Source organism: Peromyscus californicus, unplaced genomic scaffold (genome assembly GCF_007827085.1).
Source record: "Peromyscus californicus insignis strain IS unplaced genomic scaffold, ASM782708v3 Scaffold_9__1_contigs__length_137607984, whole genome shotgun sequence".
Taxonomy (NCBI): Eukaryota; Metazoa; Chordata; class Mammalia; order Rodentia; family Cricetidae; genus Peromyscus; species Peromyscus californicus.
This window is the reverse complement of record NW_026294617.1, coordinates 75,548,172-75,573,908: the sequence shown is the minus strand read 5'-3', so window position 1 is coordinate 75,573,908 and position 25,737 is coordinate 75,548,172. Positions and strand designations below refer to the sequence as shown.

The 25,737-nt window shown below is 43.1% G+C and overlaps 2 protein-coding genes across 5 annotated transcripts in view; both read right to left on the bottom strand.

The window, feature by feature from the left end:
• Fmo5 (flavin containing dimethylaniline monoxygenase 5) overlaps nt 1-25,737 on the bottom strand; it is a 45,230-nt gene that overhangs the window by 16,690 nt on the left and 2,803 nt on the right. For 2 of the 4 annotated variants that reach the window (XM_052730015.1, XM_052730016.1), the window contains exons 2-6: nt 10,793-10,960; nt 6,491-6,679; nt 4,713-4,875; nt 3,132-3,274; nt 274-473 (exon numbers count right to left, since the gene is read on the bottom strand). In XM_052730015.1, coding sequence (XP_052585975.1) covers nt 274-473; nt 3,132-3,274; nt 4,713-4,875; nt 6,491-6,679; nt 10,793-10,927 — 830 coding nt within the window. In that variant the 5' untranslated portion in view covers nt 10,928-10,960. Of the gene's footprint in view, nt 1-273; nt 474-3,131; nt 3,275-4,712; nt 4,876-6,490; nt 6,680-10,792; nt 10,961-11,089; nt 11,498-25,737 lie in introns of those variants that run through there. The other 2 variants (XM_052730017.1, XM_052730014.1) reach the window with 2 other exon arrangements.
• On the bottom strand, nt 22,082-24,371 carry LOC128105129 (60S ribosomal protein L26-like). The gene has a single exon (XM_052730018.1). It carries the CDS (start codon nt 22,470-22,472, stop codon nt 22,212-22,214), a length of 261 nt encoding a protein of 86 aa, XP_052585978.1. The 5' UTR covers nt 22,473-24,371; the 3' UTR covers nt 22,082-22,211.

Genomic DNA, 25,737 nt, shown 5'->3' with positions numbered 1-25,737 from the left:
TGGGTGGAAGAAAAATGATGCACTGACCTCTGCCACTGTGTCTTAGTTATTGATGAGTGCTGTATGGAAAGAACCGATACTATGAGAAAATAGTTACATCAAGAATATTGATAAGCTGAAAACCTACAGAGCGGCAAGCTGGAAAAAAGGATCTCTGATTCTACAGATGTTCTTGATGTCTGGGCAGGGGTGGCTCTGCTATGAGCCCATGTCAGCAGTGCTGGTCTTTGTGCCCTGGCCATCTCCAGCCCCTCTCCCATCCTGGGAACATACCTGTGTTTAGGCTTCAGGCCAAACATTTCATGATCAAATCTTTGGTTCATCTGTTTTTCCATAAATCCGTTTATTAGTGATGGGCTAAGGATCTTTGACAAATAGTAGGAAAGTCGAGAAGAGAGCAGCAAATCGATCGGATATCCATTTTTCCCTACGCGGTTTAAGACCCAAGCTCCTCTCCTGGTACTGAGGAATACCTGGGACATGGGAAACATTGTTTGTTTTGATCAGTCTGTTCACGGTCCTTCAAAAGCAGTCCCATGCTCCCTAAGGTTAAATCCCATATAGCCTTGTAAGCAAAATGCCCTCCTGTTTCCTTCCTAACCTGGCACATTCACTGGCCATGTATACATCTTGCTGTAATCTACTGCTCTTTGCTAAACCAGTCCTTTTCTTATAAATCAGCAGTTCTCAACCTTCCTAATGCTGATGCTCTTTCATACAGTTCCTCGTGTTGTGGTGACCCCAACCATAACATTATTTTCATTACTACTTCATAACTGTAATTTTGCCACCGCTATGAATTGTAATGCAAATGTCTGTGTTTTCTGATGGTCTTAGGCAACCCCTGTGAAAAGGTCGTGACCCACACATTGAGAACCATGGACATAAATCCTCCCACATCGACGCACTTTTGAGTCTCAGATCAAATCTCCTACCTCCATGAGGACACCACTGACCTTTCGAAGTGGTCATTTTCTCTCCTCCTTCTGAGCTTTCCTAGCACTTACCACCTATAGAATGCCTTAAAAAATATAGATTCAGGGCTGGAGACATGGCTAATAGGTAACTCACCTGCTGCCAAGCTTGGCAACCTAAGTTCCATCCCTAGGACCTAAACGGTGGAAGGGGAGAGCCAACTCCTGTTGGTGTCCTCTGACCTCCACGTATGCATGGGCACCTGTGTGTTCCCCCTACCCCACACAAAGCAAACAACTGTAAAGCAATTTTTTAAAAAAACTATGGAATACTAAAACTGAAAGTAACTGCAGATCATTTAATCCAAAACCCTTAGTCATTTTGCCACTGACATTATTTGCAGTGTTATAAAAACCTTGTTTATCATTTGTATCATTTATATTATATCATTTATCATCAACAACCCTGTTAGAGAGATGGCCAATCTCTACCTCACAAATTTATAAGCTCTTGGCCTCTGACTCTCCGAGTGTGTTTCTGCAGAGCAGGAGGTATAACCTGGGCACCCTTAGTCTCCCAGCATATCAGCATCACTCCTTACTGATACCTGTGACCCGTAAGTAAGCCACTGTGACAGGCCCTTTACATTTTAATTTAACCAACACAGTAAACTCTTGAGGAAGCCACTGTCAGCCCCCATTTTATGGATGGAAGGAGTAAGCCTGAGGTCATCCAGCTAGAAAGTGCAAAGTTGACTTTTTCCTAGTGTCTAACTCCTGAGCCTGTATAAGGAAATGGTTTCACTGACTGATGAAAACAATGGAGACTGCTAGTGGACCTACAGGAAACAGTCTTCCAGTGTCCCCTACTGCCAAAGTCCACGTTCAAAACTGACTAAAGCCTGATGATGTTCAATTACCAGCAAGTTATTACTTTTTCTATTCCACATCTCCCTCTGGAGGTGGTTTCGAGAGCTGTAAGAAATGTGCTTTGCTTCCAGGTCTTTGGTTTAAGCTCTCAAGCAGTGAGCTGCCTGTCTGCAAAGGAGCGATCCTTTCCTCCACACGTACATCCTCACCAGTGGAAACCCAAGGGCTTACATGTGAAATGCTTCTGCATGTCACGGGTGAAAGTGCACGCACAGTCCCAGGAACCAGATGCTTTTGTGTATCAGCTATACAACTTTGGAAGAGTACGGTCAATGCTCAGGGGCTTAAGTAAAAGGTTTGTCATTTACTAAACAGTGACAGTAATATATGTACCCAACGTAATTGTGAGAATGGTGTTTGTGTAAATGGTGTGATTTACAGGGAGCACTCAATAAATGTTAGTGACGGTTACACTTTAACTCTGGTTTTCCATCGCTACCTGTTTACAATAAGCAACTAATTTATAAATCTTACTTTAAAAGGACTATGTAAGGACATTATTTACTCAATATAATCTTGTATCTTCATTGAGTCACTACTTTATTGGCAATAGGTAAATGCCTACCTGTTTCTCAGTAATTGTGATTATTCTGTTTCTGTACAAATATGTTCAAATTATTTTAAGAAAAATCCTTAATGCTACAGTTTTGTTCAGCGATATTTACACAGTAACTTTACCCTAGCAATACCTCTGTTCAGTGCTGTTTCCATGTCTAACCATGAAGGTGATTTCCTATGTCACTCCATGAGTTAATTCTATAATTATCAGGGAATAATTACATGGACAAGAAAGGGATATTTTCACTTCACAAAAAAACATTATCCTATGCTGGAAAAATGGCTCAGTGACTAAGATCACTTGCTGCTCTTGCAGAGGACCCAAGTTCAGTACCCAGCACCCAGGTCAGGTGGCTCAGAGTCACATGGGCTTCAGGAGAATCTGATGCCTCTGTAGTTACATATGTACACACACACACACACACACACACACACACACACACACACACACACACACAGGCACACACATATACACACTATAATAAAAATAAGTCTTTAAAGAGCATTATGTCAAACTTCCGTGATATATTGAAATTCATCGGTCCATTTGAAAATTTTGATTTATAGGTTGTGTATTCAGCATCAACCCTAAAGCTGCAACTTGGGCAGTGAACAAGCCCCACGTGTTTGCTGCAGGCCCAGGTGGGCCATGTGTAGGTCTCTCTTTTCTTTGCTGGGTCTACTTCCTTGGTCAGAGTGAAGCAAAGTAAACCAATTATGGATGCAAACCTGCTTGGCTGTGTGGCTGATCTCCACAGCCAGATCCCCTCCAGAATTCCCAATGCCAATTACAATGACTCTTTTCCCAGTGAATTCTATTGGGTTCTTATAGTCTCGGCTGTGAAAGTACTTTCCTTTGAACTTTTCAATGCCTAGAAGAGAAGGGAAAATAGTTATTGGGGGATGGTTTGTATGAAGGATATTATTTTTCAAACCACGTGTTTTGTTTTGTTTTGTTTTGTGGTGTTTAAAGTTTAAACTTATATTTTCCATATTCTCCCTTTATTAAGCAACTCTCTTATCTTTCTAAACGTTTGCTTCTTTTTTCTCTCGTTGCCTTTGTGATTTCCCTGTCATAAATAATTTGCATTTTGAATCTGCATACACAAGTCCAGACAGCCTCAGAAAACCTCCATTCTCCTTTATTTTTCATCCCCACATTTAAAAAAATATTTTAAATAAGATGTATTTATTTATTACGTATGGTGTTCTGCCTGCATGTACACCTGCAGGCCAGAAGAGGGCACCAGATCTCATTACAGGTGGTTGTGAGCCACCATGTGGTTGCTGGGAATTGAACTCAGGACCTCTGGAAGAACAGCCAGAGCCCTTCACCTCTGAACCACCTCTCCAGCCCTCATCCTCACAGTTTTATGTGTGTATAGGGCATATGTAGAATACATTTTGAAAGGTAAAAGTTCAGGCCAGAAACATGAAATGAAATGCTTTAAGCTTTCACTTCATTCTTAGAAACTCAATATTTCTGGTTTTTTTTCTCCTTCTTCTTCAATTGATGGAAAAATCTCTAATTCCAACTAGTGCTAATCAAGAACTCTAGAATTTCTTTAGGTTGTGAGGAGAACAGTCACCATGAGTTTTAAATACAGTCATGTGTGATTTGGCAGGAATAGAATCACTCTAGAAGCATGTTGAAAATAGATCTTGTCACTGCGTAGGTACTATACACACATGGATGGCACATGTCAATAGAAAGACACAGTAAACATGAGTGTGTGAGGCTGTTGCTGGTATAACATGGCCCACGAGTCTATGGCGTACTTTTTAAATACATGGAAGAATTACACAAGGTATAGTGTAGAACATACACAACAGTGAGTTACCCATTGTCCAGTGTTAGGTATTTAACAGGCCTGCCTGCTACAGTGTTAAACAATGACAGTGCAGTAGACTGGTCTACAGCACACCCCTGCAGACAGCACTCTGTGCTCCGGTGTCACGAAGGCTAAGCCCTTACAAAAACAACAGGAACTTTTCAGCTCAGTTACAATAGTATGGGGCTACCATTGCACATGCAGTCATTCACTGACCAAAAAAAAAAAAAAAAAAAAAATGACATTTGTGTCTCATGATCATAGCTAGACCTCTACTTTTCCTCCAGTCTTCCAAACTGTCATCCTCTCCACTTCCAAAATGGCAGCAATACACATCCCCCTGACATCTTCAGGGGAATGCATTTAATTAGGGGAAGACCTCATTTTTAAGAATCACTCAGACCCCACCCTTCCCATTCCTCAGGGGGTCAGACTACAGTCATGGCTGCCGCGTCTCCCATCACGGTGGGTTACTCACCAGGAAAGCTTTCCAGGGGTAGGTGAGCGTCCGTGTGATGGCCTGTGCAAACCAGGACTCCATCGAAGACATCCACCTGCTTTTTCCCTCCACACTCAGTGACCACCTCCCATTGACCTGAAGTAGAGAAGTCAGGTTGCTTCCTCACGGTGCACACTGTGGTCTAAAAACGTGACAGAGAACTGTAGTCACAGCTTACAGAGTCTGTGTCTTCCCTAACACAGCTCCTTGCAGAATGGTACGCACATAAAGGGCTGTCACAGGTACTATCACTTACAGGGCCTCTGATGGGATATTTGGTTCACATCGTCCATGGATGTCAACAGGGTGGGCTACAAAATTGGGTAGGCAATGGAATGCACTGTCCTCTGCTCCGAGAACAAACACATTGCTAGGTCTCTTTGTCTGTGCCCTAAGACTCTGTAGTGCCTGAATAAAAGTAGGGGTTTCTCCCAAGCATGAGTGACATATGAACTAATGACCTGTTCCTCCTCCATCCCTTGATATTCCCACCGCTATGTCTGCTTAGCCCAGTCCTGTCTGCAGTGGCTGGCCTTAAACATAGGACTCAGCTACAGGTTCCCCTTTCCACTGGGACTAGAACACCGCCCCACTGGCCCTCATTGTTTGTCATGGAGTCTTTCTCTGCCTTCTATAGCAATTCTAAAGAGGCGGTGAGATGGGGTTATTGGTGGCATACTTTTCAGCTTTGTGAAATAAACAAACAAATACATAAGGGTTGCTCTGCACAGCATAACAAGAATGTTCCCTGATGTGCTTCTGGAGCCTTGGCCGTAATGTCTCGGTGGACTGGAAGAGATCCCACTCAGCCCCACCGTCTTGAACCACACCAAGCTCTCTCTGTCACGAGCATTTACGCAGGTCAGTGCTTCTGCTCGGATCTTCTCTCGGCAGATTCCTATTCGCCCCTCAAGTCTCAGCCCAGATATAATCTGTCCTAAAACAGACTCCGCTGAAGCCTGTGTGTCACGTCCTGGTGGGCTGGACACCCTCCTCTGGGCAGCCACAGGGAGCTGCCCTCAGCAGGGGCCTCTTTTGTTGTGCCTCTTCACTTTTATTAGTTCCGTACATAGTACAATTTTTCTCTGGCTTTTTTTGTCTCTGCATTTTTTTTTTTTTTTTGGTTTTTTGAGACAGGGTTTCTCTGTGCAGCTTTGCGCCTTTCCTGGATCTCGCTCTGTAGACCAGGCTGGCCTCGAACTCACAGAGATCCGCCTGCCTCTGCCTCCCGAGTGCTGGGATTAAAGGCGTGCGCCACCACCGCCCGGCTTGTCTCTGCATTTTTACTGCTTGCCACAGAGCCAAGCTTATTCAAGAAGTGTCTCTCTTAAACAAAGGACAACCCACGGGCTGCAAGTGCTGGGCTTTGGAAGTTGTTACCTTGGGCAAGATTTAGCAGAATAGTCAGGAGACGGTTTGGGCTTTTCCCGGATGTCATAAATACATGTTATTTTATGGCCATGATTACAAATTATAGAAACATGAAAGAAAACTTCATAGAAAGAAGGAACCAGGAATAATCCGGGGTGATAATCATGTTGTTTTATAAAGAAGGACTTTTTAGAAATCAAAGGCATTTGTCCAAGGGTACAAGTTAATCTGTAGTAGAGTGAGGACCATAATCCAAGGTGTCTTTGAACAGAATAAATATATGTCTATTTCAAGCTAGTCTTGACAGATAACACAGGCAAAAGAAACTTCATTATTCATTGACCTGGTGAACAATTTCAAACAGGAAGCGCACGAAAATGTCTTACCTTGAATTGGATGTATTTGAGAAGGTCAAATTCTTTAGCATACATCCTGAAGTACTCCAGGACCTGGGAGTTGTGCATGAAGTTGGGGTAATGGTCTGGGATGGGGTAGTCACTGAAGCACATCATTTCCTTAGAGGTGTTGATGATCACGGACTTGTAAATACTGGCCCTGCCTTCTTCGCGGTTCTCCTGCGGCAAACAAGAAGGATTTATGGCAACTTGAAAATCGACCTCAAGGTTTGTAAGTAGCCAAGGAGCATTTAAAAAGTTATCAGAGTGGAACGTATTTCAACCAACCAATACACACACACACACACACACACGCATGCACACTTCCGCATCTCCCAATATCTGTCTTCCTTGTAGTCATATCTTTGCTCTTGACACCGAGTGTCTTTAGAACTTTCTTCTAAGCAGCAGCATACACTTCACATGGCACTGAGTACCTTCCACAGCCAAATCCTCAGTAGTCTTGCAGTGACATGCTGAGACACTTAGAAAGCTCACTCTGGTGGGAGCCAAACTCTTAGACGTCCATAGAAGCTACCCTGAGACCACTGTATTGTCAGAAGCCCAACCGAGGCCCGTGAAGAGAGTATCTGAGGCTGAGAATTATCCAGCCAGCTCCCACTAACCTAGCCATTCCCACTGTAGTTCTAACCATGTGAAGGGTCAGTCTCGGCTGACCTCTAATTACAACACGTGAGTCCCGAGTGAGAACTGCCCAGCTCAGGAGCTAAGTCGTGGGAATTTTCACAGACATTTCAGCACCCTCGGGAAAACATTGTACCACATATCAATCCAGGTGTGAGGCTGCAAGTGGACCAGCACTTAAGAGCACCTGCTGCTCTTGCAGAGGACCCAGGTTCAGTTCCCATCGCTCACATGGGAGCCCACAACCATCGTACTCCAGTTCCAAAAAAATTTGATGCCCTCTACTGGCCTCTGCACGCATGCGGCATCTGTAAATATATTTATGTGATTGGTGAAGCAAGGAGGAAGAGGAAAATATAAATAGTGGCATCTGAGAAGGAAAGAGGATATCCAAATCCCAAGGACTCATCACTAGAAAGGGAACTCCGCTGTTCTTAACTGGATACTTGGAGCCAATGGAAGAGCCCCGAAGGACTGGGATCAAGTCCATATAAGACATCCACAGTTAATTGATCAAGTTCTTTAAGCTGGTAGTGTCAAGGGAAGGACAGCAAGACTCCAATTAATAAGCAGGATGGTGACAAAGAGATTTCAATAGATAAATTCTCGGGAAACCACTATAAGTATCTGAAACGTCTAGTAAGCCGTGAGTGTTCCAATATCTCAGCTTCCACAACTATGTGATGGACAAGTGTGAGAATGAAGGTTCCCGGCTCCTGGAACATCCTGAGCAGACCCCTGTACAGTATGTTCCTCGGAGACTCTTTAGTTAGTTAATTAGTTTGTTTGTTTGTTTGTTTGTTTTGTTTTTGAGACAGGGTCTTACTATGTATCTCTGGCTGTCCTGGATCTCCCTATATATACCAGGCTGGCCTTGAACTCACAGAGATATGACTACCCTTGCCTCTCGAGTGCTGGGATCAAAGGCATGGGCCACTGTATTTTAAATGCCCCAGCTAGAATTTTAAAGTCTATTTATTTATTTATTTATTATCTTCTTAAAAAAATATTTATTTATCATGTACACAGAAGAGGGCGCCAGATCTCATTACAGATGGTTGTAAGCCACCATGTGGGTGCTGGGAATTGAACTCAGGACCTCTGGAAGAGCAGTCAGTGCTCTTCACCTCTGAGCCATCTCTCCAGCCCCTATTTATTATCTTAACTCATAGAAATCTGCCTGCCTCTGCCTCCTGAGTGCTGGGATAAAGGCTGTGGGCCATTACTCCTGCCTCAGGCCCTGATTTAAATCTAAGTATATTGGGAAGCTAATACATGGTAGGCATCCTGAGTGCCTCTAGAATGTAATGCTGAGCTGTGAAGACATGGCTGTTTTGAAAGAAGCCAGGGCATTATGACAAAACACAGCTGACTGATTTTTATAGGATGGTGAAATTCTGCCAAGAGGGCAATCAGAAAATAAATGTTATTAGATCTTTAGCAGACAATCATTTCAAGCCACTTTAGCAATAAAAATTACAAACCTGATATTCTGGCGCGATGTTGGGTACTCTCCCAACTTCCTCCCTTCATGTGTTAGTTTCATGCTCGTGTGGGAATTACTAAACCTGGCTCTGATGCTTAGCAGAGACATTGAGCGTGCAGGTCCCAGTCCAGGCCTCCTGAATAATACCTGGCATGCCGCACCGTGCACTCAGCACTGTCAGAAGTGACCGATACACTTACTCAGTCACTTTCTGCCCACGGTAACTTTATAAAGTAGGCACCATGTGAGCTCTTTCTTGTAGAAACAGCAGACATGGAGAAGTTACGTGTTTTCCCCAAAGTCACACTCCTTCTAGATGAGAGACAAAGGCTTTGAAGCTAAAACTGTGTTCTCAACCTTAACCTATGTTCTGACTGCATTCCTAATAAAGAAGCTTTTCGGCCCATGCCCAAGACTGATAAAGGAATGGGGGTCTCCTAAGGGGATCCTTTCTCCCTCTGAATAAGGACCAATGCCAGAGTGGATGTCTGTCTGTCCAGAGCCACGATGCAGCGCTGCACTTCTGTCCAAACTGCAGAGTGGCATGCAGCTACTTCTAAGGAGGTGGCTGGCGTTGTTAGATTTTATGGAAAATGAAACACACTCCTGACAACACTTCAACACTACTCAGAACATGAGTTGAGGATGCAAGCTCAGGGTGTGCCAGTCTGGAATAGCGAAGGTGGTTGACAGTCCCTTCCTAAGCCCAACTCTCACTCCAGAAGAAAGTTTTCTTTCTTTGTTTGAGACAGGGTCTCGCTACACAGCCCTGGCTAGTCTTGAACTCACTGTGTAGACCAGGCTGGCCTCCAACTCAGAGCAATCCACCTGCCTCTGCCTCCCGAGTGCTGGGATCAAAGGTGTCCAGCACTGTGTCCGGCTGCTACTTTAACTCGTATTAACAACTTGCCCAGTTGTATATGCACAGGGTTCAGATGAAACCTAGAGAACTAAAGGAAAGGCTAGTGGCTGGGGCAAAGGCCAAGGAATTTGACCTTCTCTTCTCAAGGGAAGGAAAAGTTAAAAGCAAATGGCATTTTGTTGTTGTTGTTTTCGAGACAGGGTTTCTCTCTACGGCCCTGGTTGTCCTGAGAAATCTTATTTTTATATTGTAGTTAAGGACGAGGATTGTCAGGATTACCTCAAGTGAGAAGGAATGTGTGTGCTGTGCATGTGTACATGTCTGTCTGTCTGTCTGTCTCTCTCTCTCTGTTGGAGTGTGCATGCACTCAAGGTACATGTAGAGGTCAAAGATCAATGCTGGGTAATCTCCTTCATTGCTCCTCACCTTATGTATTTGAGACTGCATTTTACTGAGCCTGGAGCCTGGCTTGCTGGGTAGCCCCCAAGTCTCACGAATCCTATCTCTGAGCCCCCATAGTTGGGATTACAAGGCCATGCGGCTTCACTAGGCTTCTTTCTTTTCTTTTCTTTCCTTCCTCCCTTCCTCCCTCCTTCCTTCTCTCCTCCCCTCCTTTCCTCGTGAGTGCTGGGATGGAACTCAGGTCTTCCAGCAGTAAGCCCTTAGCATTTTCTAGAAAAGCCGTCTCCCCAGCCCCAGGATTAAAAAAAAAAAAATTCTTTTTATTTTATATGTGTGAGTGTTTTGCCTACTTGCATGTGTGTGTACTATGTTCACACCTGGTGTCTGAGGAGGTCAGAAGAGGGTGTCAGGTCCCCTGGAGCTTGTAAGCTGTCAAATGGGTTCAGAGCAAGTGCTCTTACCTGCTATACCATCTCTCCAGCCCCATTCCAGGAATTGCTTGTAATAGAAAAGATTGAAAGAATTGCAAGAGGCCACTTGGCTCATTATCTATTGTCACGGACCAGGAACAAGCCGGGAGCTTCTAATGTTTGCTACTTCTCCGCTTCCCAGATTGTTTCCCCTTTTTGAAAAGCACAAGTTGAGAAACACGCAAGCAAACAAAACCCTAGGTCCATGTGCCGTTTTTGTGGCAACAGGAAAGGGAAAATAAGTGACATTTGTGTTGCACGTTGCAACCAGCCTAGAGAAAGGAACAGGCCTAAAATCTGAGGTGACATCTGCCAGGGCAGAATTCAGTCACGTCTTGCTCTTCCTTATTCCATATATGGGATAATACAGGAGTGGCATTACAGGAGTTGAAAGGAGTCCTTCAGCCCGAGGGGCTCTGGAGATTTACCTGGAACCTCCACAGGCCTCCGATGTCATCAGACCTTTCAAAGCAGACAGGTTCCAAGCCTTCTTCCAGGCAGCACTTGATACAGGTGAGCCCGCTTGCTCCCGATCCAATTATGGCAACCCTTTTCTTGGTCATGGTGCTTCACTGACTGGGTCAGCCTCACTTGTCCTAGAGAAAGAATGACAAGAGAGAGTGAACACACTTCAGGCCACATTGAAGACCCGGGCCATGGCACACAAATACATATATCAAGAGGTGCGTCTGAGGGCCAGGAGGTGAGTCCTCTTGGGAAGGTACCTGCTCAGGGCGATCCTCCGCCAGCACTGGGCTTCACTCCTGGGAGAGCAACAGTGTCTCAGCTAAACGCAGCAGGGGCCAACGGGGAGGGGCTGTGCCGTCCCACCTCCTATCCCGCCCCCTCTAGGGCGTGCACCCTTCTTCCAGAAACGAAAACAGCTCAATATGCTGCTTTGGGAAGACATGAAAACAATAATATTGTATATGTTTTAATCTTCAGCTTTTCCAGCAGCACCCGCATAGGGAGAACGGCCCTCCAGCTCCATCCCTTCCCACTTTTCTTTCGGGGTTCGCTTTCAACTTCCTGCTTTTGTTTTTAAAGTGATAAAGGCCTGCTAAACTTCAGAAGCTAACCTTGCTCCAAATGCTAAACAAGTAGAAAGTTCACTTTCTGCTCTGTCCTGGCTCCTTCTCCTCTCCCCACTTCAGAGACCAGGTGATACTGGATTCACTACTACAGTAGGAATTTAAGATTGCAGCGAGCTGAGCTGGGCCGCGGAGGGGGGGGGGTGGGGGGGGGGGGGTGGGGGTGGGAGGCCGCAGTGACAAGCGCTTTGCGCTTCCTAGGTGAAGGAGCTTCCAGGTCCGTGCCAGAGATCAAAGCATGCGCACACAATTTCAATTAAATGCATTCCTTTTTCTTTTAAAGTGATTTCTCTCTCGAAATTTTCATTTTGAAACTTTTACTTAGAAACAGGTTAAGCAACCCGCTGGAGGCGACACAGAGTAAGGAACCCCAGCAGCCTGGCTCCAGCTTGGGCTCTCAGCCTCCACACAAGCTGCCCTCGCCTGGGGATATTTTAACTTATTTAGCAACAAGCCCTTCTGCCAGTTCTTCACTCCTTTGTTGTAGTTTTTTGCCTAATTCCTGCTGTTACTGTTACACTGTTACACGGTGGTGTGTTATTAGTTGAACTGCCTTTAAAAACAAAAACAAAAAACTCAACTATCACATGGTTTATTTCGACTACTTTAAAGTGAATTTAAAAACTAAGTCATTGACTTGGAGAATCATTTTGCTGCCTCAGGAAGACTCCTGCCAAGTATGTGGTCTAAATGATATGGAAACATAGCGAACACAGGAGGAAACTTACAGGGCTGTACCTACCACACAAGAGGAGGCCAGAGCCTCCCAGCCTGCTGGATAGAACTGCCCTGCTGTTGGTTGTTTTTTTACTCTTTGGGGGGCCCACCACCCAGCTCCCAAGTAAATCACTCGGAGGCTTATTCTTAATTATGAATGCCCGGCCTTAGCTTGGCTTGTTTCTCGCCAGCTTTCCTTAACTTTAATTGTCCTATCTACCTTTTGCCTCTGGGCTTTTCCCATTCTCTTACTTCTGTAAATCTTATTCTTACTCCGTGACTTGCTGTGTAGATGGGTGGCTGGCCCCTGGAGTCCTCCTCCTTCTCTGGCTGCTTCCTCTCTCCTCCCAGATTTCTTCTTCTGTATCTTCTCTCTGCCTGCCAGCCCTGCCTATCCTTTCTCCTGCTTTGCTATTGGCTGTTCAGTTCTTTATTAGACCATCAGGTGTTTTAGACAGGCACAGTAACACAGTTTCACAGAGTTAAACAAATGCAACATAAACAAAAGTAACACACCTTAAAATAATATTCTACAACACTGCCCAAGATCAGGGTGGATCTTGCCCCTCATTGAATCCTTTCTGGAAATGCTCTCACAGACATACCCAAAGTTGTGCCCACCAATTTCCTAAGTAACAATGAAGGTTAATCATAGTGACTGTGTTCATAGTTTCTGTAGAGGTCAAACCAATAGCTTTACCACAGTGAAATTTCTTTTCGAGAAAAAAAAAAAGATTTATCTTTATTTTAGGAGTATGAATATTTTGACTGTATGTGTGTCTGCACAGCATGTACATGCCTAGTGCCCACAGAGGCCAGAAGACTATGCCTTATCTCCTGGAGCTGGAGTTACAGACAGTCGTGAGCTGCCGTTTGGTTGCTGGGGATTGAACCCAGGTCTTCTACAAGAGCAGCCAGTGCTCTTTACCTCTGAGTCATCTCTCTAGCTCCCACTGTACTCTTATTTTTCCTAATTCTTTTTGTGGCATCTGCATTTTGCTTACATTCATTCAGTAACTATCCCCTCGGAGGCCACTTCTTTTAAGGTGGCAGCTGTGTAAAGAGTGAATGAGTTTGAGTCTTCACTGAAGTCAGTTGCTTCACAATCACCGACTGTGATACGATCTGACTTAACATTGGGGCACTTATTTGAGTAGTAAAGTTTGCAACCATCACAGTAGTTCAGGAGTCACACGCACATAGCCCAAGGCTTGCTGTGCTGTAGGTACTTGGTGCCACAGAGAAGGGGGAGGGACATGGGGAGATACATTGTGGACATTGTGATAGGCTGAAAACATGATCCTCAAAGGTATCCACATGCCAGCTCCCCACAACCTGAATGAATGTTACCTTGTGTGACAAGAAGAACCTCACAGTTGTGAGTGAGCTAAGTGCTTGAGGTGCGGAGATTATTCTGACCAACCTAAGTGGTTCCCCTCCAAGGACCAGGATGCTTTTTAGAAGGAGAGTGGGAGATGTTTGGCAATAGAACCAGAAGACCACATGAACAATCGAAGCAGGATGCTATGCTACTGACTTTGAAGATATAGGAAAGATGTAGGAAGGAACCAAAGCAAGGCAGAAGCTGGAATAAGCCAGGAAACACACCTGCCCTGCAGCCATGGAGAAAGAAGGGAGTCCTCAAGACGCTGACGAAGGCAATAACATGTTTTAAGTTGGAGAGAACAGTAAGGCGATCACTGTAAGTGTTCATAAAATAAAAAAAGTGAAATGAATAACTATAAAATAGGTTCAATAAGGAGGCAGAGGGGTTGGAGAGGAAGCTCAGTGGTTGCCCTCTTTTGGCCTCTGTAGCATGAATCTTAAAGGTACTTATTAATAAAATCAAACCTGGAGCCAGGTATTTGGGTGAATGCTGGAAGATCAGAGAAGCAGAACAAGCCACAGCTTCCTCACCTCGCCAGTTCCTCAGCTGATCTTGTTTCCTCAGACTGGAAGCCTCTGTGTCCTCCTCCCAATGGATCTCAGCTGAATGGCTGCTCGAAAGCCTGAAGCTTAACCAGCTAAAAGCTTCTAGTTTCTGGTCCTCACGCCTTATATACCTTTCTGCTTTCTGCCTCACTCCCTGGGATTAAAGGCTCACTTTCTGGGATTAAAGGCATGAGTCACCATGCCTGGCTGTTTCCAGTGTGGCCTTGAACTCACAGAGATCCAGAGGGATTTCTGCCTCTGAAATGCTAGGATTAAAGGGGTGTGCTACCACTGCCTATCCTCTATGTTTAATATTGTGGCTGTCCTGTTCTCTGACCCCGGATAAGTTTGTCAGCGTGCACAATATTTTGGGGAACACAATACCACCATATTTCCCTTTTTTTGTCTAAAATTTAAAAAAGCTTATAAATAATACAAGAAAAATTATATCCAATAGGTATATACAATATACACAGTCAAGATTACATCAATGATGTCTAGTCCATTAACATTTGACAGATTCAGACAAAAAACTCCATTATATATATATTAACAATGTCCAGTTCAGTAACATTTGATAAACTCAGACAAAAAATTTCATTACTTATCCTATTTAAAACTAGTTCCTTTTTAAAAGTAGGTTCCATAATCTCCCTTTTTATCTTATCATATCCATATTCTCTCTTTTTTCTTTTCATAATACATTCAGTAGTCTACCTTTTGTCATTTTGGTATCTCCCCCTTTTTCGCTTTAGTGTAGATTCAGTGATCTACCAATTTATCCTATCATTTCTTTATCTTTTTTCTTTTTTTTTTTAAACAAAACCTCTGAATCTAATCTCCTTGTTCAGCCTTTTTCCTGACCATTAACAATTAACAACTTGTAACCAACCATTGTAAACAATGACAATATCCATAACTCATTAAACGACCGAAAAACACCCACCCCACCTCTTAGGAATATGGGTGTTGATGCTTAAAATTACTTCCTGCTTTCTGGGGGCAAAGACATCTTTAGGGAATCTTGAAAAGAAAATTTTTGAGTTACTTGTCAAGTCCTGTATCATTTGTCCAGTCGCTGCAAAATGAGAAAGTGCAGGGCTTGTTTCAAGTCCTTGTTCAAGTAGTCTGTCAGGCTGGATCATCTCAGCTAGCAATCTCGAAATTGTCCTGAACAGTTTGTAGTCCAAAGTCCATCTTTCTGTGGTGTTAGTCAGTTTAATAGTTTTACCATAGTCCAAGTGGAATCATCATTGTGGGATCCTGACATCCTTTTGAAGATTCCAAAGTCGCTGTTAGGGGTGGTCATGGTTCCCTTTAGATTTTTTTTTTTTTTTTTTTTTTGGTGTCTCCTTTGTGGTTTGGAGCAATCACAGTCTCATAAATGTCTGTCTCTTGGAACCACGAATGTTCTTCCCTAGAAGAGAATATTTTCACAGCAATTTTTCCCCACCATTTGTCTTGCCAAACTTTTTCAAACTGACCTTTGCCGATGCTTTCTTGTAACACGATGGTCCTGGCAATTCTCTGAACAAGCAGCGGTAAACCCTTTGTCCCAGGTAGCAGCATCACGGCAGTCACCAACACGATGAGAAGGAGCCAGCAACTCGGAGCAGCAGCCACTGCCTCCATGGTCCCACCACTGTTTGTGGCTCGGCCCCGGCCGAAGCTTCTCCTAGGTTGGCCTCAAACTCGGGATCCTCCTACCTCTGCCTTCTTCAGTCAATCCAACCAGTGTGCCACCACAACTGGCTGAGTGTAGCTTGGGTCTGAGCTGGGGCCCGCAAGGCCACAGGCAAGCAGCTTTTTCATGAATTCGTAACACACAACGTTGGGCGCCAGATGTAGCATGAATCTTAAAGGTACTTACTAATAAAATCAAACCTGGAGCCAGGTATTTGGGTGAATGCTGGAAGATCAGAGAAGCAGAACAAGCCACAGTTTCTTCACCTCACCAGTTCCTCAGCTGATCCTGTTTCCTCAGACTGGAAGCTTCTGTGTCCTCATCCCAGGCCTCCATGGATACTAAGCATGCATGTGGTACATATGCATACATGCAGGCAAAACATTCATACACATAAAATAATAAATCTTGTCTTTTAAAAAAGAGGCAGAATATAACATCAACTGTTTTTGCGTGGTCTGGAGAATGGTTTGCAATAGTCATACTTTTGTTTTTGGATGAGTGAATATATCAAGTATGGAGCAAACGAAAGGAAAAGAATAAATAATGAGACACAGATAAACAGTAAAACACCATCAAAGTGGGTGCTCAAACTATCTAACAGAAACCGACTGGGAAAGGTCCACTAAGGCAGCCAGCTGGGGTTTCCAACTGAGAGTTCAAAGCGTTCCCCATGAGACTTAGAACAAATAGCAACAACAGAGATAACATTATTAAAGTGGATGCTTGCCACATCTTCTAGAAACCAACCGAGGAACCGGAGGCAGTTAGCTGGAGTTGTGATTGAAGGTTTTTTTTTTTTTTTTCTAATGGATGAGTATTTTACGGTTGAACCTTTCATTTTTTAAATGTATTTTCATATTACGAGATGAACAATGATAATCTTTGTTGGAAATGGCTTATCTTTCAGGTTTTTATTTTTTTCATGGTGTGTGTGTGTGCGCTAGCACTTGGGTAGGTGTGAATATGGCGTGGGAGAGGTTGATCAAGTTGCCTCTCCTGATTAATGCCAGAGGAGCTGGAATGGGACAGGCAGGGGACCCAAGACAGCCAAGCACTTGGGTGTAATTAACACGGACAAGGCTCATTTTTCTATTACAGCTCCTTCGACAACAGACTTAGGAGCTTACAGTTAGGCAGAGAAGCCTGCTTCACAGCCCAGCATGGTCAAGGTTATATAAAGCACAACGTTATTTGTCTTCAACAAACGTCTGAGCTGTGATAGCATCATTTACCCTAACCGCTCTCTAGAAACTGAAGAAGGCTGCAGGCATTCTGTGCTCCTTCTTACATTTTGGGGACATTCCAAATACCTTTCCTGAGAATTATCAACATCAGATGATCCCACACCTGTGTCACAAATTCATTATATGCTCACATAATCTTAATTCAAATCCCAACAGTGGAGGCCTGAGGCTGATGCTGGGAATCATCCTGTTCACTGTCTATCTTCTTCAATGGGGCAGGTCTCTCAGTCAAACCAGAGTTTGCTGGTATGGCTAGTGTTGCTTGCCAGCTTGCTCTGGGGATCCCATCTCTGCCTTCTGTGAATGGAATTACAGGCAGACCATCACTCCCACCTGGCATTTACATGGTCTCCAGTTTTCAGACTTTTTTGGCCAGGAGTTAACCACTAAGCCATCTCCCCAGCCCCTTTTAAATTGTTTTCAAGTCATGATGTTTTAATTTTGTTGCTTTTTTCTGTTTTATTTTGCTTTGTTAATGTATTAGGGGGAGCAATCTATCTTTTATGTATATACTCTTGGAGGACACTTTGAGACAAACATGTTTGAGTCTGGAATGGGGGTTGGGAGCCATGTTTGTGGAGGGAGGTGACTTTTTAGTGAGTTTAAACAGCAAATTATAATTTACTAATATAATAAATATTGTGTTTGGCCCTTAAATTGCTCATGCATTCTTATCTTTTTATCCCTATTACTATTCATTCATTTACTTGGCAGCCTCCCCATAGGGGACACTCTGCTCTGTCTGGGACCATATCAGGAACACCAGCTTACTGCCTTAGTGGGGCATCCCCAGTCAGTTCTGCTAGAAGTCTGTTAGCCTCCAATTTGATGATGTTACTGTCTTCTGTTATTTGTACTTAAGAGCCTTACCCTAAAAAACACTCTATTCCACCAGGACTCTATTGAAAACTCCAGCTAAGCGACTCAATGGGGATTCCCCAGTTGATTTCTGCTCCACATTTTGAGCACCCAGTTTGACAGTGTTTTACTATCTGTATATCTCTCACACGCTATTCAGTCTTTTCCTTTAGCTTGCTGTTGTGGTAGTTTGAATGGGAATAGTCCCCATAGGCTTATTTATTTGAATGTATGGTCCCTAGTTGGTAGAACTGTTTTGGGAAGGATCAGGAGGTGTGACTTTGTTGGAGAAGGTGTGTCACTGGGGGCAGGCCTCAAGTTTCCAAAGCCCACCTCTAGGCCCAGCCCCTCTCTCTCATTCTGCTATGTGCTTATGGATCAAATATAAGCTCTAGGCTACTGCTCTAATGCCATGCCTGCCTGCCTGCTGCCACGCTCCCTGCCATGACGGTCATGGACTCACCCTCTGACACTGTAAGCAAGCCCCCAATTCGGTGCTTTCTTCTATAAGCTGCCTTGGTCATGGTGTCTCATCACAGCAATACAACAGTAACTAGGGCAGCTATCTAGTTAACAAATTCATTCAAAACCAAAATAGGACTGTCACAGATCATTCTCCATATCACACAGAACGTAACTGGCATAGTCTCTGGATTTATGAGATGCCAGGGGCCTTTAAATATTACTCCATGATTGCAGTTTTAGATACTGAAGACATTTGTCCTCCTTATTCTTAGAGTGAACATGTGGGGCACCAGGTGTCTACGGGGTGCACCACCGCTCCCTTTATTAGCAATCCTATCATCACCATAAGCCACTTTCTCTTTTTATGAGTTACTTCTTTAAATCAGATACAGTATCTCATAAATTTAACAATATGTGTACAGGCAATCTTAATTTGCTACACTGTGCCATGTATGTAATTTAGATTCAGCTTTTCTTTACAAAAAATAAAGTTAAAACACAGTAAGTAGGCAAGGAGGACGTTGAAGGGTATTCAGATAAGGTAATATTTTGATGAAAGGGGTAAAATGCTTTAAGTAAAGATAAATTTTATATAAGATTTTTGTTCTAAATAATTAAAAATAAAAACAGCTCCCCAAAATGTATAAAGCCAAGTCACAAAAAATCTGAGTTATGCAATGTTAATAGAGGATGAGACTTAGATAAGATGTGGTTAATGATTAAAAGTCATTAAAATTCCTAAGGTTATATTGATCCACTCATGCTAATATCTACAAAAGCTGACTTAAAAATAGAAAAATGTATACCCAATAAAGATAATTACTTGTGTTTTTGCTAACTTTGTTAGGCTTTTAACAACTTGAGTAGACAGTCCAACAATAACAACAAAAAAAGTCAAGATTTTTCTTAAACGGAGCTTTATTTAAATATCACACAAAGGTTAAAAGTACAAACTGATAAAACCCTCTGCGTCTCTAACTACTGAAGCTTAGCGGCTTTACACCCATATTGATAAGTCACTAAAAGGATAGCTGACATGTTGACCCTTGACTCCAGGATCAACCAACACCCAGGGGTCTATGGGACCTCTGTGATATGTCACTTGTCCTCTTGATCAGGAAGGTCATAGTCTCCAAAGACTGGACTATACCCAGCATACACACTACAGGAGACATCATCAACTGAGAGGGAAATGTTCCCTAATAAGTCCTAACTCATCTCCACAAATGATCCAACTTAATTAAAAAAAAACAAAAAAAAGTACCTAAGAGTACAGAAGAGTAACCTTTGAAAGTCTTAATTTTAACTTTTAAAAAGTGGATCTGTAGCCATCTATATGGTCTTAAACACCCCCACCCAAGTAACCAAAACAATTACTGTCCTTCAGGTAACCGCTTTTAGTCAATTAAAAGAGGCAATCTGTGAAATTCCAGAAAGTTACTACCTGGGTTCACATGCCCCAAATGAAACCATGTTCTCCAAAACCCACACTCCAAAACAAAGAAAGAAAGAGCAACCCACTAAAACAGTAAACCAATTAAACACGGTCTCTTCAAAAGTCACACTCCCCAAACCGGTTTTGCTTGGAACGCTCTGTGGCTCAGAAGCTCCAACTGAGTGTCCTGCACTAAATGGCTTAAGTGTCTAATCTGGTACTGTACTGTCTTCCTGCTGCATGCTCAAGAAACTCCTGCTAACACCCCAAACGCAGCTAGCTGAATCAACCCCCTTCTCCACACACACCAACATTCATGAGTCTATGACTTTCATCCATACCATCCAGAAGACGTAAGAAAATATGGGACTCGTTGACAATAGCAAGCAAAATTAAAAGTTCCTAAGAATATTCCAGAAAGAAATAGTCAAGAACTATATGAAGAAAACAATAAACTCTGAAAGTCATAGAGCATGACGGACTGTATTCCCCAGCAGGGAATTTTGATACTATGAAGATGTCCAAGCCTTTCATTTCCTAACATTAGTTGATAATGTCAGGTTAGCCTCATCAAAATTCCAGTTGGATTTTTTAAAATGTACCGGCATGAACTGGCTATCAAATTTGTACTGAAGATTTGAGAAAAATGTATTAAATTTTTTTTAAACCAAAACCTGAAAAAAAAATCTCAAAATAAACCACACCATTTTAGTGGTTGAAACTGAATTATATTGGTGTGTAGAAAGTCAAACAGATAATAAAATTGTTAACAACATACTCATATATAAGAGAATTTAGTTAGCAGTAAAGGTGTTTTTTCAAATCCTTGGGATAAAAGATGTCTGCTCCCTATTAGGGAAATAAATTAGATTCTGACTTCATAAAAAATAAAAAACAAATCCCAGAGACAATGTTAAAAAAAACCTCTAGGTAAATAAATAAGAAAATACTGATGCAATAAAAAGCTTTTCTTACTAAAAGACAAGAATCCTTAACTATGAAAACAATTTTACACCTAGAAATTCAAAATTCTATACACAAGGCATATTTTAACAAGCTATAAATCAAACCAACATCATAATTTTCTATATGGAAAACATATTTATAACATATTCAACAAAAGATTGAGATCTAAAATGTTTGATTTGTAACAGAAAAAGTGAAGTATATGAACGACCATCTTTAAAAACAAATTATTGGTCAACCAGTTTATAAAATGATATTCAATCAGATAAGTAGCCAAAGAAATTTTAGACCATGAGCTATGCTTCACTGATAAGACTGGAAAACAAAAGATTGGTTCTATTCGGGTCTAGAGAGGTGAACACAGGAGAGTAAGTGTGCTTTCCTGGGAACAACAACTCACCAGCTTTTATCCAAAGTGTCGACTCCATTTGCCCATCATTCCCTTTCAAGATTCCTGCAGAAGTGGTTGCACATATTCATGAACAAAACCGTGTATCACAGGCTTCTTCAAGTGAGCTAGAGTTTAGGTGCAACCATCAGGCCGTGTGGAGTCTACCTCAAAGGAGCTTTCACGAGGTCAGCGTTGTTGCATTAATTTACCACCCAGGGGCTCTCCTCACTGGAAAACACTTGAAGTCACATGAGTAAGGGCTTGAATACTCAATCATATTGCAGAGAAGAATGCGGATGCTTGAAAATAATATGCCAAATCTAGCTACCAAATCGAGCCCATCATTGTATGAGTGTGTGTCTTCAGAGTGTACATATCTATAGGATATGAAAACAGGGAACTTACTCTCTCTATGGACCTCCCCACAGCTAATGAGATTACCATCTTTTTTCTTTTTGAGACAGGGTTTCTCTGTGTAGCCTTGGCTGCCTTGGAACTCACTCTGTAGACCAGGTTGACCTCAAAATCACAGAGATCTGCCTGCCTCTGCCTCCTGAGTGCTGGGATTGAAGGTATGCGCCACCACCTCCCATCCCCCAACTTGAGGGCTAACACTTGTCATTGTCTCCACTGGTGAAATTAAGACACTGTGTGATTCTCAACCGAAGACATTGGGTCCTTTACAGAACTCTTGAACATTCAAATTCACATTTAGTTTCTTTTTCTTTTTTTTTTTTTTTTGTTTTTGTTTTTGTTTTTTCGAGACAGGGTTTCTCTGTGAAGCTTTGCGCCTTTCCTGGAACTCACTTGGTAGCCCAGGCTGGCCTCGAACTCACAGAGATCCACCTGGCTCTGCCTCCCGAGTGCTGGGTTTAAAGGCGTGCGCCACCACCGCCCGCCCGGCCCTTTTTTTTTTTTTTTTTTTTTTTTTTTTAACTTAAGCAGTCTTTAATGAAAGTTGTGTATGAGATGCTCCCACTCCTGCATCTTCTCAATTGTTTCTCCCTTGTGTTTACCCTTCATTCCTACGGGCGAGACTCGGCTTTCCTTTCCAGGACCTTTTAGCGGTCTTCGTCCAGCTTTAGCCTGGTGGTAACCACCTTGCTGGGGTGAATGCCCGCATGGAGAGTTGTGCCGTTAGCCTTTTCTCGCTGCACTTGTTCAGTGTCGATGACGTATTTCTTCCTGGACACTTGGACCACTTGGCCAGTCTGCTGGCCTTTGTAGTGTCCTCGGACAGCCTGGACTTCATCATCCTTTCGAACGGGCATAGACCGAACATTGTACTTCTGTCTCAGCTCTTTGGAAAGAGGGGAAGACATGATCTTCCTCCAATGTGAGAAGGTGCATTGAAATGCCGTTTGCGGCTCTTGCTTCAGTTGGAGGTCACAAAGGGATTAAACTTCATTTTGGCCACTGTGATTCAGCGATGGCCACCACGTTTAGTTTCCTATAAATCATTTTTTTTTTCACCTTATATGATAGGTAACATTATTTCTCCCCATTGAAATGACTATGTCCCATGGGCTTTCAGAAGCATTTTCGGATGACTAAAATTGTCTGACTATAAAGAGTCTAGTACACAGAATTTTTTGAACATTTGGGAAGATGGAGAAGTCCCTGGGCTCCACATTCCATTGTGTCTCAGGAACATGAGCACATATGTACCAAGTGTGTTCAGTTTTCACACCTAAGGTGTAGGATTTTAGGGGTAAAGGCATAGGACATCTTTGGGTTCCTGCCAATTAGGAAAAAGAAAAGGGAGGTTGGAAGAATCCCCAGGGCCGTGGTCTTAGTTAGAGAAACCAGTGTCCAAAGACATTTGGGGACCATTTTGCCTTTGTTCAACCTTATTGTTTAGATAGCCTGCTCTTTATGTGGAAATATGTTTGAAAAGCTGGATTCCAAAGTCAACAAACTGAGACTCTGCAGCGGGTAGTGGAGTGGACTGCACAGGCAGTCTACTGCTCAATAGAGAACAGACCATGTGAAATTGCATAGAACTAATTCGATGGCAAGGAATGACAGTCAAAGGCATTAAGAGAAAAAAAGAAATCAGGCATTGCCATGCCAAATGAAAACCCTGAAGGTCAATCTCAGTTCAGAACTGCCTACAATATCCAAGCTATGTCTGTAAACATGTACTTGATGGCATTTCAGTGTCACGCCCTTAATAAAGAGGAGGATCAATTCTCTGAAGTGACTGGCTTTTTAATTTATTATGTGCTATTTTCCTACAACATTGACCTTCCAGGCAAGATCTGCTCACTGTTGTACTAGTGGGATGAGGTTGTGGGAGTAACCAACCGATTTTGGGTTGGGTTTGAGGCCTGCTCTGCAGGAGGGAATTCACACTGGGCCGAAAGTCTGTGGCTTGGAATGTCATAGACCCTAGTGGAAAATCTAGGAAAGCCTTGCTAAATGGTCTGCCTTCTAACTATCTAGTTTACAGGTTAGTGTTCCTCAACCTTGGCTAGAGAAGCATCCCCGTCTGTAGTGGCCAGCAGTCAATGCAGAGGCTCACAACTAGTCAAAGTGTTGAAATAAGTAAGTGCTGAGTACTCAGTCCTAAATGAGACATTTATATCACCACCTATCCACTGGAAAGGTTCAAGGGACATATCACCACCACCTATCCACTGGAAAGGTTCAAGGGACATATCATCACCACCTATCCACTGGAAAGGTTCAAGGGACATATCACCACCACCTATCCACTGGAAAGGTTCAAGGGACATATCATCACCACCCATCCACTGGAAAGGTTCAAGGGACATCACGGAAGAAGAGGTAGAAAGAGCGCAAGAGTCAGAGGATGGGGAAGAGTGTTGTGAAATGCTGTCTTTTGATATGGTATGGCTACTGCGCCCCTGAGCTCACAGCCACTGTGGTTACCTGCCTAAGACCAGCACAATGTTAAGTCAACAGGATCACTACATTCCATCAGGCAGCACTACCTGGACTCAGTGGGTTTCAAAAAGGAGTATGGGGGGGCATGAAGTAGAGGGGGTGTCTTAGTACCTGGGAGGGGATATGATTAAGATACATTGTTTACATGTGTGAAACTGTCAAAGAATAAATAAAAGACAGCCTATTAAAATATATTATTTGTCAGCTGGGCATGGGGGCACACGCCTTTAATCCCAGCACTTAGGAGACAGAGGCAGGTAGTTCCCTGTGAGTTCGAGGCTAGCCTGGTCTACAATGTGAGTTCCAGGAAAGCCAAGGCCATGTAGAGAGACCCTGTCTCAAAAAAAAAAAAAACAAAAAACAAAAAAAAAAAAAAAAACCAAACAGACAACCCCCCCCAAATATATGTTATTTGATACCAAAGATGTATAATAACATTAAAGTCAGAATGTAGTTTTTTTTTTTTTTTTTTTTGAGAAAGAAAACCGAAGTCTCTTTCATTCTGATTCACTGCAGGGTACTGACATCATCTGAAGCCCAAACTTTGCTCTGTGGTTGCAACCTTAACAGCCTCATGTCTGCCTCACTGGAGGCTGCCAGTGAACGACTGTTACCCCACAGAGCAAGGACACAGAGGAGAGCACACATAACCTGTGGGTGACCTGTGCTTGATCACGCTTGTTTTGGTAGGAGTTGCAAATGCAAAAGGAAAAGCAAAGGGGTGATTTGGTGACCATTAATCTCACTGAGGTGCTTGCCAGATGTCTGCCTTCCTCTGCGGAGGAATAATGGAAAGAATAAAACAAATATGATTACATAACCGGAGCGCCAACCCCAAAAGCATTCAAACTACTCTACCTGCCAGTTAAGGCTGACGACTCACTAGAATCATAACGAAGTTTCTTAAGCCTTCTGTGCCTTGGCTGCCCTACCTGTGGTGCATCTTCTCTGTATCTCAAAGTTTTAACAAACACGGGTCTCAAATTTGGAATGGCTTCCAGGCACCTGGCTCAGACATTCAACAATTACTTACCCAGCAGGGCTCTTCCTCCGGGGCAGGCACTGTTTCGTAACCATAATGCAAAAGTCACTAACACGTTGGTATAGCTCAGTCATGCATGTGATGAATAATGGTCAGAACAAGGAAACTTGCATTTCCATCACCTCAAACATCAGCTCTTTTGAGTTAGAAACATTCACAATTCTTTCTACTGGTTCATTTGAAATGTTAATTAGTTTTTGTCAAGCACTGGTACCTTGCCATGCAAAGGAACGTTAAAGATTCTTCCTGTGCCATTGCCCTGTCCCTCTCTAACTGCCTACCCCCATCCTCCGTCTGTCCGTTCTCCTCCTTTTCTCTATGTGGAGGTTGGAACGAACATCTCCCCCACAGGCTCCTGGTTTTGAACACTTAGTTCCCAGGTTGGTGGTGCTGTTTGGGGAGGTTTACGAATTGTGGCTTTGTTGCCAGAAATGTGTCACTGGAGAGAGTCTGGAGAACTTAAAGACTCACACCATTTCTAACTCCATTGTTCTCTCTTTGTGCTTGTGAGCACCACATGGTGACGATGGACTCCTGTCCCTCTGGAACCGTAGTCCCAAATAAACCTTCCCTTCTCTATGTCGCCTTGGTCTTAGTGTCTTACATCAACAACAGGAAAGGACCTAGAACACTCT